Source organism: Rhea pennata, chromosome 1, assembly GCF_028389875.1.
Source record: "Rhea pennata isolate bPtePen1 chromosome 1, bPtePen1.pri, whole genome shotgun sequence".
Classification (NCBI taxonomy): domain Eukaryota; kingdom Metazoa; phylum Chordata; class Aves; order Rheiformes; family Rheidae; genus Rhea; species Rhea pennata.
In genome coordinates, this window is record NC_084663.1 from 194,245,782 (window position 1) to 194,266,288 (window position 20,507).

A 20,507-nucleotide genomic window follows, 5' to 3' on the forward strand; every position below is an offset into this window, starting at 1 on the left:
GTATCTGGCTTAACATGTTGAAAACATTTTAGCATGGCTTGGGAGTATAAAAAAATTGAATCTCATTTCTGAGCCTAACCTAACTTGTTGAGAAATACTTGGTTTAGAAAATGAGCGTTGTGGTAAGGGAATGCCAAGAAGACAGGTATTCCTGAAGCTGAATTGTCTCGTCTCTTAAAGACCTTCTTCCAAAAGCAATGCTAATGAAGTAATATCCTTCAAAGTAAGACTGATGTTTTAAGGGTTAGTTCTTAAGGGCTGAATGTGTAGCGTAGATGAGGAAGTGAAAGCTGAGCCTTCCCCTGTAGAACCTCAAATGTGAAATTTAAACATGCTAAGATGGGATTGGACAGTAAGAAGGAGGAGACACTTGACTCCTTTGCAGGATGAGAGGCTTCTGTTAGCCTCTATTGCTGGAGCCATTTTGACCGTGGATATAGAAAGCTGATGCCTAAAGATAGGCTTCTACATGTCTTACCTGTTGGGTAAGTTTTTTAGCTCATCACTTCTTTCCTACTCTTCCCAAAATGTGGTGAACCAGAATTTCTTGTTAAAGTGAGTAAATGTCTTTTATATGTTCTGCAAATTAATGATTGAATATCTTAAAAACATACACTTGTTTTAGTCTTCCATGATTCTAGGCTTAAAAAAAAACCCACAACCCACAACACTACTCAGGTTTTCTTTGCTAGACTACTGTTGCAGTTGAAAAACTGTTAGGACAGGATACCTCCATGCCTCACCGAACTTCTCTGGACTCTACCCCTGGGTTACTTGCTGGACAAGTACTCTTGACATAGCCCTCTCTTATTTTTATCAGTCACTTTCTATTCTAGTTTATTTTTTTGCTTACACTTGTGCTGCTTTTTAAACTACTTGTCACCCCCCCCAACATTTATGTAAATACATAATTTCTGTGTTTAGCTACCAGTTTGGGGAGCTGGCTCTTTGTGGTTTTTGGAGGCATTTCAATGTCTTCCTTTTTATTTTATATTGTACTACTTGACTACAAGGTAATGGCTTTCATTTGTTTGTCTTGTTTGATAAGGTTTTTTATATTTTAATTTATTATTATTATTTTTTTAACAGAATGAGCTTTCCAAGGAAAGTGCACAGAAATGCTGCTGCAGCAGCAGCTCACAGCTCACTCCCTCACATTACTCGTTCTATATGCGGAGGTGCAAGATAGTTGCTTAATGCTTAGCCCTGGCACTCGTTTGAACTAGAGAAACTCTAGAGTAGATACCAGAACCTGTTCTTCTGGGTTACTGTGTTGTGTTAGTACAATACACCTTTGCTCACATTTTCACAAGAAGCTTAGAAGACTGTGTTTCAGCACTTCTACTGAAATAGTTTATTTTCAAGAACACTTTTTCACGATTCAAGGAACATACTCTAGCAGCCAAAGTTTGCACATCACATGCATGCGGATAAATGCACTTGGGTAAAAGCCTCCCTATTTGGTAGGTACAGAAATTCTAGGATACATTTATTTATTTAAAATGCAGTCAGCCAAGATAATAGTAAGATAAATAAAAACCATAGGGAATACAGAACTGGTTTAGGAAAATTTTTTTCCTTCAGCAGATGCTCTCTGCTCCCTCCTTGTTTCATGGCCATGGAATTACACTGAAATAGGGAATATATGGTTCCTAGCTTTTGACTGAAACGAATGCAGTCATCTTTATATCCATATTCTGTCTCTGTCAAATTTATTTATATAACCAGTTTTTATTTATATTTATTATTATATTTACATAATCAACTAAATGTCTGCTTTCCTCTCTGATTCTTGTCTGACAGCTATTTGTAAAACCCTAGATTGAGTACTAGTGTGCTATGTATATAAAGAGCTATTTGTATACAAAATATTTAAATATTTTTGTTTAAGCTAATATTTAAATATTTAAGACTACAACTTCTAAATATAGCATGTTGTTCCTGTAAGTTCTAGTTATGCATGCAGCTTTTTATTTTCAGTGTCCATGTGTCTGTGTCTGAGAGGTGTGTTACTTGTACAGATAGAGAACTTAAGCAGGTGAGCTTGATGTAAAGTTTTAATTTTCTGCTAAATGTTGTATAAACCAATATGGAGGTGTTATAATAACTATGCAAGAGCCTGAGGATAATTTGCCCTCTACTTGTAATACAGACTCCATAGATGGATCAGCCAGCTACTGTGGAAAATAACTCTTTGCTCAGATCAGAAAGGTTTCTCTGGATAAATACAAACTAAGTTAGGTGCAGCATTACAGTGAAACGTCTTTAGTAGAATCCAACAAATAGAGAGAGGCACAGTCGGCACCCTAAAGAGCTTATAATCCAAGAATGGAGTTAATTCAAGTTACACCTAGTTAGTAGCATCCTGAACTTCATTCCCGTACACACACACACACACACGCAAGGGGTTGCTTGGACTAAGCACAGCCTGAGCCGCTGCCTGTTGGTCTGTGCTGCAGACTGCGTTGAAGAGGTGGTCAGCTGGTCCAGCCTCTCTGCATGTGGTGCAAGGGTTAATCAGCTAGTAGCATCTCATGGCTAATTTTGCCTGCATGTAGATAGCCTGAGCTAAATACTGTTTTGCCTGCTGAATTAGGAAGGGAATTTTCTTTTTTTAAAGTGCTTCCTCCATCCTGATGTGGTGATATTTGTTTTCTTTTGTTAGGGAGTAAATAAGCAGTGTCTAGTCTGGGTAGACTGGTTTAGATGATTGACTTAAATTTTTCAAGTGATAGTTCTGAACTGCCAGGAGACTTTTTGGCAGGTTGAGGCTAGAGACTGAAGCCTCAAACCTTCTGTCTAGACCATCCTCTGCATTCTTTCTCATATTCTTTGAGACGTCTTCCTCTAAGCGTGGGTAATCTTAAGTGTTTGTATGGGTTCGTTGAAGCTGTATGGTACTCCTTAACTCAAAATATTTGCTTTTTTGCAAAGAAAATATGTGATATGTGAAAATATATGACCTCTCGTTTGACAGAGATATTTGTAAAGAGTACCCTCTTTGCTTTCTGTTTCAAAGGTTCCTTCTGCAGGCCAGGAGCATTGCAGATGGGCAGGAACTCTTGGCTCTCTTGTATACATCTTAGAAATTCTCATGTTGAGGTAAATTGTTCTTTTCCAATAGATTCGTAGGAGGTAACTTCATTTTATTGTGACAAGAACTGCTTGGTAACAGTGTAGTTTACCTTTCAAAATAGCTTTCCATTATTGCTTAGCTTGTGGTTGATGGGGGGGAACCAGATCTAACGTGTTATGTAACATGGCCTACACCTTCAGGAAGAGATGGGGTTACGTTTCTCCCTGAAAGTTCTTATTCCTGAAATTTAATTACATAGAAAGTTCTTTTATCCTTCTTTCCTCCCCTTCACCTGGCTTTTCTTTGTCCTGAAGCCATCTTGAGAATAACCCAAGCATGTCGTCTCCTTAGATTTTCTCCTCTCACACCCACAGTGATTGGAGTTTACTGTACAGGTGGGCAGAAACTTCTTCATTTCTTTGTTTTCTTTGTGTTGCTTCAAACTCCTTGAAAGCTGTAGGAATCAAATCAAATTGTGTCTGCTCATATCCAGGAACTAGCTATGTTTAATCTAGTTAAGTGTTTTCTGTTCATCCCTGAAATTCCTCATTTCAGGGCAAAGTGCAGCACGGGGGTGGGCTTTACTGAAGGTTTAGCATCTTGATCGACAGCTTTCTGCTGCCTTCATCTCTCCAGACGGGAAGGGCGGTGCATATGTGAAGAGCTGTCGGACAGATTGCACTGCAGAAAATCACCATGTTGGAAAAGCAAACATTTTATTCTTTCTTACTTACTCTTTCTTGAGCTCTGTCACTGAGATTGTGACACTCGCTAATTGTCTCCTTGCAGTTAAATTTTTGACTGTTGGGGTACCTTTTTCAGCCCCACTGGACAGAAAAACCTACATCTTAGGAAAAGGGTAATGAAATGTTGTTTTGGTTATTCCCTTTGCACTAAGAAGGAAATTTGTGTTTTACCTCTACCAGTGTTACTGCAGGTAAGTGTGGGTTACTTTTTCTTTTAATTTATTTCATTGTATTTATTTTTCACTGCTACAAAATCCCCAGAAGAATTTAGGAGCTTGAAGTGGAGCATGTTTAAATATTTAGGCCTAAAAGTTGCATACCTGGAACTCCCACCTGGTTGTGGTGCAACACTGGGAGCCACAGTCTGAACGTCAGAGGTGCCACAGACTTTTTAGGCATTCGAAGGTTTTGTTGCTCTGCCGAGAGACGACTGGGCAGTTCGGTGTCCTTCCGGCACGAGGCTTGGTTAGCACTCAGAAGCAAGACACTCTCCTGGCACAGAAAAGCTACCAGATACCAGGTATCAGAAAACTGAATGTGCCTACAGAGAATGGGAGCTTCTTGCAAGTCGTGATGGCAGCTACTGCCTCTTTGCTGAACCAGGAGGGTAGGGATGGAAGAGAAAGAAAATTGATGTGATTATTGCCTGTACTGCTGAAAATCTCAACAGCTGTCACTTGCCTGTGGAGGAAGGGATCCAGTTCCAATTCCTTTCTCTTTCTGCAAGATTTTAAACCCACGTTTTCTACAAACGTACAGACAGTTTCCCATCGACCTATGTTTCCTGCAGGTCAGAAGAGCGGCCTCAATGTCTGAATATAAGTTATTCGTCCATCTGGCTTGATTTGTGTCCTTTCTAGTGCTCTTGTTCAGTTTAAATATTCCAGGTTTAATCTGTTTAACTTTTTTGATGTGTAGATGCAGCTTCATTAAACATTCATATTCTTGTCTCTCTTCCTTCTATTCTGGGATGATTTATCTGATGTAGCTCTGTACTTGTTATAATGAATTGATATTTCATTGCAGAGACCTCTGCGTAGTTACAATCCTTATCTTTGCTGTCTCGTTCAAGACTGATTTGACTAAACTAAAGCTATTTTAATCTCCTTGTCCCAAAATAGAAGCCATTCCATTTTGTGCTCCAGAAAATGGCTGCTTGATGATCTTTGCAGGCTTCGAGCAAAACCGTCTGGCTACTTGTTTAATCTTTTGGAGTTGTTTCTTTCTGCTTCTTCCCATGAACCTTTTGTGTCACTCGTCTCTGTTGCTGGTGGCTCTGTTTTGGGATGCGAGAGGTGCCCATGGCCTGTCTGCAAGAGGGATGGTCTCGCCCTTGGCAGATCTGCACATGGTTTCTCTTTTCTTTAAATCTTTTCATTTGCTGATGGCCTCATTGCTTGGATCCCCTAAATCTTCGCAGGCAGAGGCAGCTGTGGGTCGGAGGGTGTGACGTAGGGCTTCCTCATCCTGATTTCTTCCCATCCTGTAGTGTTTTTCATAGGGAAATGCACAGCAGATGTCCTTGAGAGAGACACCCGTGCTTAACGTGGCTACTGTAATGAAAGCCCAGAGCCCCTGTTGCCATGGAAATGTAGCACACCACGAACATGGAGCCCAAGTTACACTAGTATTAATTTTCCCAAACAGCCCTCCTTCACCAGATTTAAGCAGGCTCTCATTTCTCAACCTGTAAAGATGCCTTCCTTCAGAAAAAAAAACAAAGTGGAGTGCTTGTCTCTCTTCTTTTTTCTTTTCTTTAAGGAAATTACATATATAAAAACCTTAAGCCTGAATTCCTGAGGAGTGAAAGCACAAGCATTGACTGTGACCCATTGCTTTTGCAAGCCTGGTGTCCTGTGTTTGATGGAACAAAAAGACAAGCATGGGGTGGGGGGAAATTGTGAAAGATGGTTTTACAGTAAGACCAGCACTGCTGAACTGTGGTTCAGTTTTGAAGAAGGAACAAATTCAGTGTTTTGCAATTTTTTTAGCTTGAATGTAAAAATCCCTGTCATTCTGCTGAATGACTTAAAAAATTATATATATAGAAAACAGAATTGACTATTAGCACAAAACTAGGTGTACTGGATATGAGGATTCAGTGAAAGCATTGCTATTACATTAACAGAAAACTGTCAGAGTATAATTGATGTACTCTTCCCATCTCTGTTATATTTTTCTGTCTTTGAGCTACCAGATATTGTCTTTTGACATCATAGCACTTCAGTTTTGTTTGTGTTTTCAAAAGAAAAAGACTAACAGGATTACTTTTTTTTTTTTTTTTAACTAACTTTCACTGGAAGCAGAATTGATTGGATTTTTTGCATTTGAAGGCAGTAAAGCCCTCAGCTGAATGATTAACATGGATATTATAAAGTCAATAGAAGTTGCTGGTTCTGCTTCATTTGTTTGCTATATGGTTTTAATATTAAAACAGAGTTCATATCTAATGAGCTAGGTCATGCTTATTGGAAGATTTGAAATAACACTGTTCCCCTCCACTACTGTATTCCAACTTTTATTCACATCATGGTTTTTTATTACAGAAAGCTTCTGCTGTTTTTAATAGTCTACTCCAACTATTGTCTGCTTCTAAAACAGTTATGAATCACCAGCTGCTACTGTAATTCCTATGGAGGGTACTGGCCTGGGAACTAAGGACTAATTTTTAATCTATTTATGGGGGGTGGTTTTAAGCAATGGCTGTAACCACATCTGGTCATCTCCTCTTATACCTTGTGTTAATCTACTCCACCTGACTGCTAAAAGATTACCTTCGCAGCTTCAGCATTTGAACAGGGCAGAAGAATTTGGAAAATGGGAGGTTTGTCCTACCTAACTTAGCCACTCGAATACCAGGGAAATAAGGCTGTAATGCAAGACTGAGAACAGACCTCAGAACTCCTGTAATGTTTAAGTTAAGTAAACATCATCCAGGATGATGACTATGCTATCATTCAGAGTTATTGATAGATTTATAGAACAATTATGTATCACCTTGCAAGTACAAAGCTGACTGATCAGGAAAGTATTGCCTGTGTTTGGGGCCATGTGAAGCTTTCATAGTATTGTTGTTATAATTTCTTATATGGTTGTTAAGATTTCTTTCTCTATCCTTCCCTTTCCCACTGCTGAAGGGTAAGGGAAATGCTGACGCATCCCTATGCTGTTGGCAGACCACAAAATTTAGAGCCCTCTGAGATGAGGAGAACCATCCAGCATACAGTGGCCTTGAGAGGAGAGGAAATAAAGGTAGATATTTTTGCAACTTCATTTTGTTTAAATTGCACAGTTTAAATTTGACATTGATTAATTGGTTAGATAACATCTCACCTCCTGAGAAAATGTCCATTCTGGCATAAATAATTGTTAGCCGCAGAATTATGAGTTCTGCATCCCATCTGTTTTCGAGGCATGCTGGACGCAGGGACACTGGGTGCAGGGACACTGGAGCACAGCACAGGTGGTGTCATTCGTTAAAGGGTATTCTTTTACTCTTTAATTTCGGTTGAGGAAAATGTGTAGGGTAGTAAACAAAATGGCAAACTGTGGTATATTAAAGGTAGTTCTAAGAGGATTTTGTTGACAAGGTGGGCATTTGTCTTAATTATTTACTTTTGGAATACTGTCAGATTTGTTGTAGAATTTTTAAGTCAGTTAAAGAGATCTGTATCTCCAGTATTTTGATGAAGAAATTTAGAAGTCTCTCAACATTGATTTCAAAGTGCATATTTTCATTAACTTCCATCAGAAGTTAATCCGAGGGTTTAGTTATTGCTACAATTCTGCTTTGGTTGTGTGCTTTGTAGTACCTATCCAGAGGGAAGGAATAAAAATTGTGAAACCTGTTAGCTGAATCAATTAATGAGAACTACAGCAGGCGTATGAATAAGACTATTTTTCTCAAACTAAGATTGCTTTCATACATGCTTTAAATAAATAAATAAATGCACAGTTGGCTGTCCAGTCATGCCCAGTTCCCAAATGGATTGTGATTTAAAACTGAAAGCAGGGCACCACCTGTGCTATTCTGTTTTTATAATGAAGCCCTGGGTAGGGAATTACATGACTTGGAAAAACAGTCCTGGCTGGCTCTTTTAGTGTCTCTCTCTCTCTCTCTCTCTCTCTCTCTCTCTCTTTTTTTTTTTTTTTTTTTACTTCAGACTGTTTTTCCTTTTTTGTGGCTTTTCTGAGCTGATCCATCCTGTAGAGATGCTCATCTGCAGTCATACTAGATACAGTGAATAATATAAGATGTACATAAGGAGGGATAAAATATCACATTATAAATTGCAGTACTCTGGTACTGTTTCAGGGATATAGTGCCTGTAGATTAGTGAAATTTAGACCCTGCTTGCAATCCCAGTTGTCACTCTGACTATAAATATTGTGTTTGTGGGCTGTGTAAATCAGTAGGTATTTTGCATAGGGAAGAGTCTGAAAGTCTTTGAATTAATAATTAGACAGCTGTGCTATATAATCTGTACAAATCCTAGTGAATAATTTTTCTGTTCTTGAGCATGCCCTAAATGCAACACAGGAGTCAAAGAAGCAGTGCTAAAGTGAAGTTTTTTTTTTTTTTTTTTTTCCTTTGAACCTTCATGTTGTAATTGACTGCCTGGTCCTTGCAGTGAGCACTGATGTAATGTTTGAACTATTTGGGTGGAGGGGAAATAAGGGAACTTGCTCTGGAATCAAGAGACAACCAGCAGCCCCCAAGAGCGGAGGATCAGCAGAGCAGGTCTCTCCCTCTCTTAGAAGAGGCTCCACCAGCAGAGAAGAAGCGGTCTCCTTCCAATAGGACACACTTAGGCCATGACAGATGTTCATTTTGCTGATGCTTCTGTCGATCAGAGATACTGCATTCTGTTTATTGCCCCCTTGTACTGGTGGTTACCGCTCCCCTTGCTTTGCTGATGGAGAGATTGTGAAAGTGCTGTCAGATCCGCTTCAGAAGAAGTGGTCAGGTTAACTCGCGGGATCTTTATGGATTGTGTAAGCTAACAGGGCACCAACTGCTCTGCAAGCAGCCAGAGGCAATGTCAGCAACCAGCAGAAATAGGTCTGATGGTGCCTGTCCACCCGTGGCCTGAACTCCTGCCCTTCCCAGCCAAGTGCATGCACCCTCTCTGCCAGCACGGCTGAGAGACTGGCTCTCGTGTTGAGGTTGACCGGCTATCGCAGCAGCTTTATCACTGCAAGGACAGTACTATTAAGGTATTCACGTGGTGGCAGTCTTAGGAATCGGTCTGTCTGCTCGCATTAGCGAGTCACCACTTCTAGAGAGTAACTGCTTGTGTGTCAGTGAGGAGAGGCCTTTGAGATTTCAGTAAACAGAACTTGTTTCTGGAGTTACCATTCTGTAACCTCCTGAGAGAGCAAGTTTCTTGTTACAATTTCAAACATCCCAGTGAAGGCCTGCTCTCCTAAGAACTTCTCATTTTATTTTTTGTTCAAATTTTGTGGCTGCTGTTTAAGAAGGTTTTTAACGTACAAAAATTATTTTAATCGCATCTTTCCAAAAGACTGATGCTGCTGTCTTTGACCACAGCAACCATCTCGCAAATGTATTTACTGTATAATGTTGTGTTGGGCTCTGCAGAAGACTGCAGTATGAGTAGCATAGACTTCCAAGGATATAAATGAGAGAAGCTTGTTCTTTTGTTAAAGGAGAGTTCAAGATGCTCACCACCAAGGCTTCATAACTGGGTCTGAAGTGTGTGTCACAGTCCTGGCATGGTTCTGTAGCCTTGCTGGTGTAGGTCTTCCTCCTTTCTTGTGATCTTGGTTACTTGGAGAAGGAGGAAGAGTCCTGCTCCTAGCTAATTGTAGGAACTGGTCTATCATTTGGACAACACCCTCTTAAAATAGCTTTCTCAAATCCTCCTGCATGCCTTGGTCCACTGCTAGTGTCTGTTAATCTTCCAGGTGCGTTTCAGTAAAATATAATACACACCACATGTTCTGATGTTTGTGTTGGTTTCTGTAGAGCCATAAGTAGCAAAATGATTCGGTAAAGTCACAGATCAATGCAGCATTTTTCTAGAACATTTGTACTGCGATTTAGTTAGTGTTACATAAAGAACAGCCATTAGACCAGTCTCATTCCTTTTGTGTTAATCTAGGAGCATGAACATATAGTTAGAGAATTGCTGCTTGTGCACACCAGAGCCTGAGTGCTAGTCTCCTTATCTGCTTTCCAATCTTTGACTCCTTACATAATATGTTTAAGACTGCTTTTAAGTAATCTCTTTTGGAACCTCATTTTGCATTCTTAGTCTCCACTAACAAAGAACCGATATGCTATTCCCTCATAAAATCCTTTCCAGAAGGTACATGTTATCTACTACAAGATAGGGCAATGAAGAGCATCAATTTCCACAGCAGGATAGAATCCTGGATTACAAATTACAATTTAATCCTTTTTGCGTCAAAGGATATAATAATCCTTGCAAAATGTGCTCTAAGTCTTGTGCATGGCTGTGCGAGGCTAAGGGGTAAAAACCAAAACAGCGGTTCTCTTAAAAAGAAAGACATCGTGAAATCCATGTGCCCCACATGAATTTTAGAATGTGTTTATGACTGCTTCAGCAGATAAAAACAAAGTGATGGGTTAGCAAAAAGACGAGCAGTTCTCACTGTCTGTTTGCTTGCTATTGCTTTGTTAGAATATAAGAAGTGAACCTCATGATTGTTGCTTGCTAAATTGTAGTAAAGAATTTGGGCATTAAATAAACATGACTTAAATTTGATACCTTTTTTCTTTAAAGAGTGCATTTACCAGAATTAATGGATTAACAAGTTTCTTAACGTAGGAGAACTTGTTTTGTTTTCAAATCACTCTGTTGTGAGATTCAAGCAATATGATTTTTTAAGGGAGAGAAGGACAGATAAAGTCGAGAAGGATAAGGGCTTAGTGTTTGAAAAGATAGGCTGATGGCTACACAGTTTCTTGACCACATAGATATTTTAAGACAGACAAACTTTAACTCTTAAAGTTTAAAATGAATCCCGTAGTGACAGACATGCATTCCTTTGACTAACCTGATTATCAACACATTGAGCATGCTGCAGTTTTAATTGTGTTAGATATAACGCAAAACAGGGTGGTTGTTTAGAACCAATACTTCATATGATTACTTTATTCTGTACTTTTATTTCTAGCCTCTGTACTAAATCGATGTATCATATTGAATGGAATCAGTTTCTCTTAATGTGTAGCAATCTGCAGAGAAAACTCAAAGGTAGGCAGTGGCATATAACAACAATTAGTAGGAAAGAACAGGATAAGCAATCATTTCTGTTCCCTTTCTAAAAAAAAAAAAAAAAAAAGGTATTTAGACCTTTAATGTGCAGTATTTTGTATTAATATTCAAAATTCAAAGAGAAGAGTGGGACCAGATTACTGAATAAAATCATAATCTTGTATTAAGGGACACAATTAATTACTTTGCCATATAATCATTATTCCACAAGGGAGTAGTTTTGTGCTAGACACTAATTGCTTTCTTCTAGTGTGAGATAGCATAATGTTGCTCTTAATAAGCTGGTCATCTTGCAGGTAAAAACTATGCAGTGGAGCAGCTGTTATAAAGCAGTAAAACATTTCTGTTGTAAAATGAAATCGTACTTACAGACTTTTTCATCACTCTCTTCTATGATGTTTCCAGAAAACCAAAATATCCTATTAATCTAACTTTTGTTTTTTGATAAGTTTCAAGCTTCATGCTAAATTAATAATGCTTATTCTGATGTTTGTTGCAGAAAATGATGCTTGACTAAAGAATAGTTGCGTCTCCCCTGAGATTTACAGGAACAGATCTATCTTATGAGGAAGAGGCTTCCTCAGTAGTCTTAGTTGTGCAATGGGGACTACAAATGATGACATGGCTTTGGTGGAGCAGAATGCCTCCTTGAACCCTTTGTGCTTTGAATGTGGCCAGCAGCACTGGACAAGGGAGAATCACTTGTACAACTACCAGAATGAAGTGGATGATGACTTGGTTTGCCATATTTGCCTTCAGCCCTTGTTGCAGCCATTGGACACTCCCTGTGGACACACTTTCTGCTACAAGTGCCTAAGGAACTTTCTACAGGAGAAGGATTTCTGCCCACTGGATCGAAAAAGACTCCATTTTAAACTCTGCAAAAAATCCAGCATTCTCGTTCATAAACTGTTAGACAAGCTGTTTGTTTTATGTCCCTTTTCTTCAGTATGTCAGGAGGTAATGCAGCGATGTGACCTGGCAGCACATCTCAAAAACAGGTGAGTCATGCAGTTGATTGCAGTGTCTGTCTCTTGCACACTTGGTAGACAGGTGTCTGTAGCAATCAAAGTTGAGGGGGAGAGTTGTGGTTTGGTGGGGACTTCTAAATTCATGGTCGAACACTGTAGGAAATGATAAATGTGTGACAGTTCAGTGGAGTATTGCTTGCAGATTTGGACATCACAGTCCAAGAAGATTGGGGAACACCTGAAGAGAGTCATGGGGAGAACAATGTGATTGATTAAAAAAAGAAAAGAAAAAGACTAGCAAATATGATTGAGGAGAAATAGTTAAAGGAGTTATTTAGAGCACAGGAAAAAAAAAGGCTGAGGGAGGAGAGAAATGAGAGAAAAGTCCTCGAACATGCAAACCATGTCTACAAAGAGAAAGGAAATAGTGCAGGAGGAGCAAATGAGATTTAATTCAGAAAAGTGCATACTGGTCAGGCATTGGTAAAGATTACTTGAGCGGGTGGCTGCTTGTTCCTCGCTTTCAGAAGTGTTTTAAGAACAGATTAAACCAACCTCCATCAGGAATTGTTAAGGCAGGATTAATTCTGCTTTGGGATAGGCAGATAGAATGAGTATCTCATGGGATTTCTGCAAGACCAATTTTTCTTTTTATTTTAAAATCTGTTCACTGAACAGATGGACTGTGTGTTATATGAGCATGCTTTACTTTGTTTCTGAGATATTTTTTCTGGTTGTTTATACAACACTTTCAACACCCTTTTAAACTAGGAGAATTAAGAAACTTGTCACTTCAAATGAGTGAAAGGTGTAAATATAGCTAGAGTGAGTGGTTTTGTGTCAGAGATGGATTCAGGTATCTTCTGCATCCTTGTTCCTGAGTCTCATTTGAATGAGAAGCACTGAAAGCAAGTTAATTTTTGTGCATTTTATTGTATATTACTATGAGGACTGCAGCTGCTTTTGTAATGTGCAAGTTAGAGTTGTAAGAAACTGCAGGAGAGCAGATGACAAGGATCACTTGGGGGAATGTTTGAATAGAAAATATGTTAAGACCTTGGAAGTCCACTTGCCTGATTCAGACAGTGGGGTTTTTTTTTGTGTTTTTTTTTTTTTTTTTTTTTGTTTGTTTGTTTTTGTTCTAAGGCTTGGTGTAATGGCAGTCCTTTAAATATTTGTCAGGATACTGTAAAGTATTATCTACACCTAAATATTTAGGACCTTATTTTAACTGCTAGTAATTATATAGTTCTTCTGTTTTATGCCTTCCTACTGTAAATATTTAAATACCACTATGAAGAAGAAAATAACAGACAATCAAATTCAGATAGAATGATATTTCCTGTTGTGTAGACTAGTGCATTTTGTTTTAGCAAAGGAATATTTCCTATGGTGTGTTTCATTCTGTGTAGAGCAGTGTCATTTTTGTCATGGAAAAATGTTAACTTTGATTTGAGGGGTGTATTTGCTTTTGTTTTCTCAGTAGCTTAAAGGGTATTTTCAGTAAATAGTTTTTTTTTTTAATTATTAGCTATTTCATTACCTGAGTCATGAACAAAAACTTGGACATATCCTTTCGTGTTAAAGATAAAATGTGATGAGTCAGAGCTGAAAATCATTATGTGTATCTAGGCCAAGTAACTAAGATATTTTTTAACTTTCTGGAGATGTAAGAAGTGAAGAAGAATATAGCAAAGAATTATGTAGAGAAGGAAATTATATATTCAAGAGAAACGCATCTTACTTCAAAAGATCCCAATCAAATGAGTTGTATCTGATATCAGAAAATACTTTCTATGTACAACTCAACATGATTTTTTTTTCCTTTTTTCTTCCTTTAATTCAGATGGTGTATTGTGTTTAACTTTGAAAACCTATGCTCATTTTGCAGAGAGATGTCTCAGGGCATTGAAGAAGTTTTCTCCTCTCCCTTTCCCCCAGATAAGGGTAGTATTAACTGTATGCCTCATTTTTCTGCCCTCAGTCCAGTCTAGCTTATTCCACCTCCAGAGCCATAATGATGTGTCGGGAACAATAAAGACAGTGCTGATAAATGAATGTGCAGGTATCATGAATTGTTAGAGAGACTCCAACAAGGTGGTACTAGACACTGGTAACACTATGCAGTCTGCACTATTTCTACACTCCTGTCTCTTCTTCTGACCTTTTCCTTCCCTTTCCACCAGAGCCTCCTAATAGAGAAAGAGGGTTTTGTTCCCCTCGAAAGCTGCATAGTCTCCAAGATGAGCTGAAAAAGGAAAGAGTGTTGTTTCTGTGAGGTAGGCAAGCAAAAACTGAAATACAGAGTGAGAGTTAAAGGCAGGATGGTGAAGCCTGTTGCTGGTATAACACTACTTCCACAAATGACTGCTGCCAGTCCCTTTTCCGCAGATGGATTCCCACATCTCAGCCAGATCTCCTCATAGAGAAGTAGTTTCATCGTTTCATGAGGCGTTAGGACGTGGTTCTGGTGTTTAGCCAAGGCTTTGCTGTGACAAGCACTTCCACCAAAGTCGTGTTCCAGCAGTCACTTTGAGCTGTCCCAGCAGTCAGTATCAGACTGTGTCAGTCACGCGACAAGGATCATCTTTGTTGCTCTGTGCACTAGAGATGAAGTGATCCTGGTGATCATGAAGGCAGGGAGATTGTTTCAGGAGATGCGTGCAGCTACCCCAAGAAGTTTACTCAGAGTCTGTCTTCGTTCTGCTGGAGATTCTGGAGGTAAATGATGTTGCAGAGGAGACTTTTTGGAGTTGTGCATGTTGTGGACACGCATATGGGCAGGTGCCTTACAGAGAAAGGGAGAAGCATGACTGTGTTCCTCTGAAACAGTTTGTTCACACGGGTGTTTCCAGCGTCCTCCTCCTTGCTGCAGGGCCTGAACATTTCTAGGAGTTCTGAAGCTGAGCAAAACTTGAAAGTGCAGGACCTGCAACATCCCTAGAGGATGGAGTTGTGTGGGGTTAGCGAACTATCTGTTTTTCAGCACTTAAGCATGTATGTACTCATAGCCTTAATGTACATGTGTGAAGTTTCCGTGTCAGAAGGATACAGCTACTAATGAGTAGCCTTTTTGTGCGTCTTCCCCATCCCATCATTTCCACACTAACTTAGGCTCTTGCTGGTTTCTTCAAGGCAAGTCATTCTAATCTCCGTGATGAATGGGGACAATGGGAAAGAAAGCCTAAATTTTTGCAATATTTATAATCCTAACATTAAACTAATTTAATTTTAACAAAAGACACAATGCTAGCAAGACCCCTGCTACACATTTGGTTTATCTTTTGCTTTCTGAGTGTCATTTCCTTCATCTTTTCCATGCCTTTTCCTTGACTGGTATCTGTGAGTGATATTAAGACTGTTTACAACAGGGACATGTAATTTACTGGTACGTAGAACACTGAATTTACTCTCTTTAGGTATATATGAAATATTAATTTGCTTAATGCACAACATCTAGTATGAAACCTGAGTGAGCTGAGTCACTAGCTGTTCCTGTCCGTCAGTATGAAAAAAAGCTTTTAGTTGCAGAGCCCTGCAGAGCCCTGCTCATCTTGAATTCGTTCTGTTGTCTTAGGATGCTGATATGCATTTTGAGTACATGGTGATTTACAGTTCTCAATTAAGTTTATTTGCAAACATCTGAACACCTGTAAATTATCATTGCTGACATAAAAGATGACAGTAGCTATGTAATTTGAATTAGATTTCATATGGATTACTGAATCCAATAAAATTATACTCTGATTATTAAGTGCTGGAAAGAAATATAAGATTTCGTAGTATTATAATTTAGCTTAATATAAACCAGTCTTAGTAAACACACAAACTAGCTTGCGTTTCTAAGAAATGGAATATGATTGTTAGTTTCACTGTTCAAAAGCGCTCACACAGCGTTTCTAATGTGGTTAGAATTGGCTCCATTTGAGCATAAAAACTGGAAGAAATCGCAAAATATCCACCAGGTAACTCCAAGAGTATAGTTAATGCAAGCTGCTCTAGCAAGGAGATTTGAGGCATGAAACAAAAATGTGATTACTGTGTGGTTGCTTATTGTACTCCATATGCATCTCATTGCTTAATGAAAATATTCTTGGTTATTGGTCTTTCACTATCATCACATTCAATTGGGAACTGTGATTTCTAAAGTTGAATATAATACACCTAATCGGACCTAAAGGAAAAAAAATGCATGTACAGTGTTGAGTTGTACTGGTTTTCTTGAACATTTGCTGTACAAAAATTGTTAATACTTAATAAAGTGTATGCCAATTCCACTGCTAAGTGTTAAAGGTGATTTATTAAATAGGAGGCCCCCTCCCCCCCAAAAATTGAACTTTTATTGTGCTTGATTTTAATTCAATTCTTGAAATACAAATTCTATTGTACAAAAATTCCTAACCTAGTACAGCTTCTTAATAAGAGAATTAGGTCGTGTGTATGTACTGCAAATGAGTTGGGCTTCAATTTTTCCCAGACATATTCTATTATAGTAATTTAAGAAACATACCATTTGAGATGGGGATATTTTTCCAAATACTTTAATGTTGACAACATTCAGGCCACTTTTGTGGAAGATTAAATTTCAACTTTGCAAAAAGGTTATGTTTTCTGAAATTGAGGAAATCACTGAGCTGTTTACTATCTAGTAGTCAGCATATATAAAATACAGATTTAGATTAACAAGAAAATTAATTGCACAGATAAAAAAAAATTATCCCTCAAAAGCTGAGAAATCCAAGTTTTTATCAGTGCTTCTAAGTTCTTTTCTTTTCACCTGTTCTGATGTTGGCCGCAAGCACTGTCCCCATGCTTTTGTTTTTAACACTGAGAAAAGTGAAGAGGATCAAATAATAATCTATAGGCTTTAACCTTCCTTTGGAATGTCATCTTTGTCTACTACCTATGTAGCGGGTAAGCAACATGTTCTGAATTTCTCCATAGCGTGGAGAAATTGCTGGAAAACTGAGGGATCTTTCTGTGGGTTTTCCCTGCTCCAAACCCACCTTGGCTTTTTATAGGTGCTTTGAAATTGTTAGATGTTTTCGAAAGTGAGAGAGAATATATTTTATTTCCTGCGTCCTCTCCATTTCCCATAATCAGATAACTCCCAGTGCCCCTTTTTCTTTTCCCTAGCAAAAGGAGAAAAACAAAACAAAAAATAAACAAGGTCTTAGCTTTCTAATAAAGCAACATGTTTTGCTCTGACTTGTAAATGTAAAACTTGCCAGGAATGCTGTTTAAGGTCATTTTGCTGGCAAAGTTTCATGAGCAATTGCAAAGGCATTTCAGTTGCATCTCTGCAGTCTGCTCAAATTCAGTTTATACTTAGAAAACGATTTAATGCAACTATTTTAAGGCTATTTTGTGTGTTTACTTTTATTGAACCTCTAGACGGTGCAGACACTCAAGGCATACATTACAATGAAATCTTTCTTTTCAGTAGTCAGTGAGCAAATGTGTTTTTCAAGCCCCTACTGTTATCCCTCGGAGTACACTGTAAACTACATCTTAATTTTGTATGAAAGATTTTTTTTTTTTTCTACAGAGAGAGATTACTGCTAGCCTTCCAAAGAGTCAAGTTTAAATGGGAAACCCAGCAGACTTGATTGTGCAAACTCCCTCGCCCCACCAAAAAAAATCCTTTTCAGAAACTTTTCTCGATCTGATATGGATTAAAAGAAGCCAGAAGTAAAAGCTATACTTTATCAACAATGCAGAATTGTAGAAAAGTCAGTCCTGATGCTGCAGGGAGGAAGAAAGCCAGTAAATACAGCTAGAAGCTCATTTTGCCTCCAAAGAACAACTGCCTTTCATGTTTCCTGATAAAAAAAACAACTAACTAAAGCAACTGAAAGATAAATCAATATTTCTATTCTTTGGAATCTAGATTTGTGAAAGCAATTAAGTAACTGCTAGAAATTTCAAAAAGCATGCTCCTTCTTCTTCTGACTCGTATCTAAGGGATTCTGGCTTTGTAGGTAGCTATGAAACACCATTCTTTTAAAATACATTTCAGTCTCAGGCCCGTATTTGTACAGTTTCTTGCAGGAAAGGGGATTTCAGTACCCTTACAAAAGAAATTTTTATGATAGGTTGGACCCTCAGATGTCCATCTGTGTACATTCTGTCCAAAATGGTCTTTATCCCAAATATTTGGCAAAAATATTAGTAGAGATTTATTGGCATTTGTTAACTGTTACAAGTGATCTGTGATATGGGTTTTTTTTTTTTTTTTTTTTTTTTTTTTGCTTGGGAATAATACATTCCTACTGTCAATAAAAAAAATCTCTATGTTGCAAGTGAAAATGAAAATTCTTCTTATAAATGTGCTTGAATACCAGTCCTGGCTTTTGTTGTTCAGTAGATGACATATCATGTTTAAAGACCGAAGATTTGGCATCCCATGAAGTAATATCTCCACCAGACAGCCACTTCCCTGGCAAGGCAGCTCTGTTCTAAGTCTGTTATAACGACTGATTAATTTGGGGAAGAAGGGGTTTCTGTCACCAGGATTATTTTTTTTCATAGATTTGCCTTGTTGAGTGTTGCATAAAAGGGACTTCCATTGAGCTAAGTAGATGTGCTCAGGATGCTGTTTATATTTCTTGATATCAGCCTTTGAAATGATAATTAAATAGCTGTGGTGAAAATAAGCCTCCAGTCTATTTATATTTTTGTGTGAGGACTTTAATCAGCTGCCAAGTACTGGTGGAGGAAAGTGCTCTGTAAAAGCTGGGGTGAGGGGAACGATCTGACTGCGGCTTGGAAGACTTTGACAGAAATAGGACACTTTCACATAGGGGTTTTATTCAGTCCTAATCTGATAGAGTTAAAAAGGCCCAAACTTCTCAGGTGTGCTTTGCCATCTGCCCCGGCTACTTTGTGAACTGGCTGGGTAAAAGGACTTGCAGGGAAGCATCCAGTTTGTAGACATAGTCCCGTAAAGCTGGATGCTGACGTCCAAGCTTGCGATTCGGCCGTGGTAGCCTGACACCATCCGTTTTGAGCTGTTCGTTCACCTCTTCGCTGCAAGCCCCCGCTCCCGTAGCCGGGCAGCTCACCGAGCTGGTGCGGCTTGGTCAGCTCGGCGTGGGAAAGTGCGGTTATGGGGCGCCCGGGGAAGGTGAGGTTCCCTCCTCCATGAGCACCTGCGGGGCTTTGGCAGAGGTACTGCTGCAGAGTGTGTCCCTTTTCTTTTTCTTTTTCTTTTTTTTTTCCACTAAGAATTTGGGGGAGAGGGAGGCTAATCAGTTAAAATTCTGGCATTTTAGAAATTGCAGCTAGTGAAAGGCATTGCCTCTTTTCTTTCCCTGGCTGTTTGGGATTCTTGTCTTCAGGTTTGTATTGGATAAGTGTCAACAAGAATCAGTTCCTGCTGAGTTTCCACTTGTAATTGTGTCTTTTTCTGGCTGCCACATTAAATTGAGCCTAGCCTGATTTCTACATTTCTTTCTTTTTTTTTTTTTTTTTTTTTTTTTTCCTTTTCGAGTTTGACTCTGATCAGTCTCACTAAGCCACTGATTTTAGGTAATAAATATTACCTGAGCAAAACCAAGAAACATAGTTGTATTTCTACATTAAAATCAAATAAACCTTTTCACAAAGGAAGATCGTTCAAGTGATTTATCTTTTTCATGCCTGCATGTTCTTGTCTTTGAAGAACGAGGTGGCCAGCATTTTTAAAACATGTCATCTTGGAGAAAGCTCCAAGAAATGATTCCTTAAACATGTCATTATAATGTGAACCATCTCTGATTTATGTATTCATGCATATTTCTTAGCATATTTGGTTTCTTTATGCCATTCTTTTAAATATACATTGAGAGAGATATATGTAGAGTGAGATGTGTATGTGTTTAACATTGCTGAGGTCACAGTGGCTATACAGATGTTTTTAGCAAAATTATTTTGAGAACATTTTTATTAAATCCTTCATCTGCAAACAGTCTGATCATGTAATTACCAGATCCTCTTACAGAATACCAAAGCAGCATTGTGATATTTTTTAAAACAATCCAGTTCAACAAATTAGGACATTGTTAAGACTTCTACAGCCTTTTATTCTGTTAACAGATTTCTTTTCCTGTTGCCCGGATAAATCATTCCTACTTGGATTACGCCAATCTGTCAAGTTCCCAAAAAGGGAACCCTTTCAAGAACACAGTTCCTTTTTTTCCTGATGCTGCTATAATACTAACACCTTTTATGTGGTCAGCAGCTCCAAAAGCAGGAGCTTTAAGACAGGCATCAGATACTGCAAGACTTGCAATATCAGAAGCTGGCAAAACTGCATCACACAGGCAGATGCAAGATTGATGTCTGTATCCAATTATCTACAAGTAATTGTAAAACCATTGGGTAAGTGAAGAATTCCTGTGAATTTGCAACATTGCAGCCCTTTGCAATATGCTGTTGTGGAATTTTAAGCATAAGCAAAAAATCATTG

At 38.5% G+C, this 20,507-nt stretch overlaps 1 protein-coding gene across 3 annotated transcripts in view; it reads left to right on the forward strand.

The window, feature by feature from the left end:
• The window catches only part of LNX2 (ligand of numb-protein X 2), a 59,387-nt gene that overhangs the window by 20,773 nt on the left and 18,107 nt on the right, over positions 1-20,507 (forward strand). For 2 of the 3 annotated variants that reach the window (XM_062567182.1, XM_062567184.1), the window contains exon 2: positions 11,587-12,088. In XM_062567182.1, coding sequence (XP_062423166.1) covers positions 11,688-12,088 — 401 coding nt within the window. In that variant the 5' untranslated portion in view covers positions 11,587-11,687. Of the gene's footprint in view, positions 1-6,976; positions 7,075-11,586; positions 12,089-20,507 lie in introns of those variants that run through there. The other variant, XM_062567183.1, reaches the window with a different exon arrangement.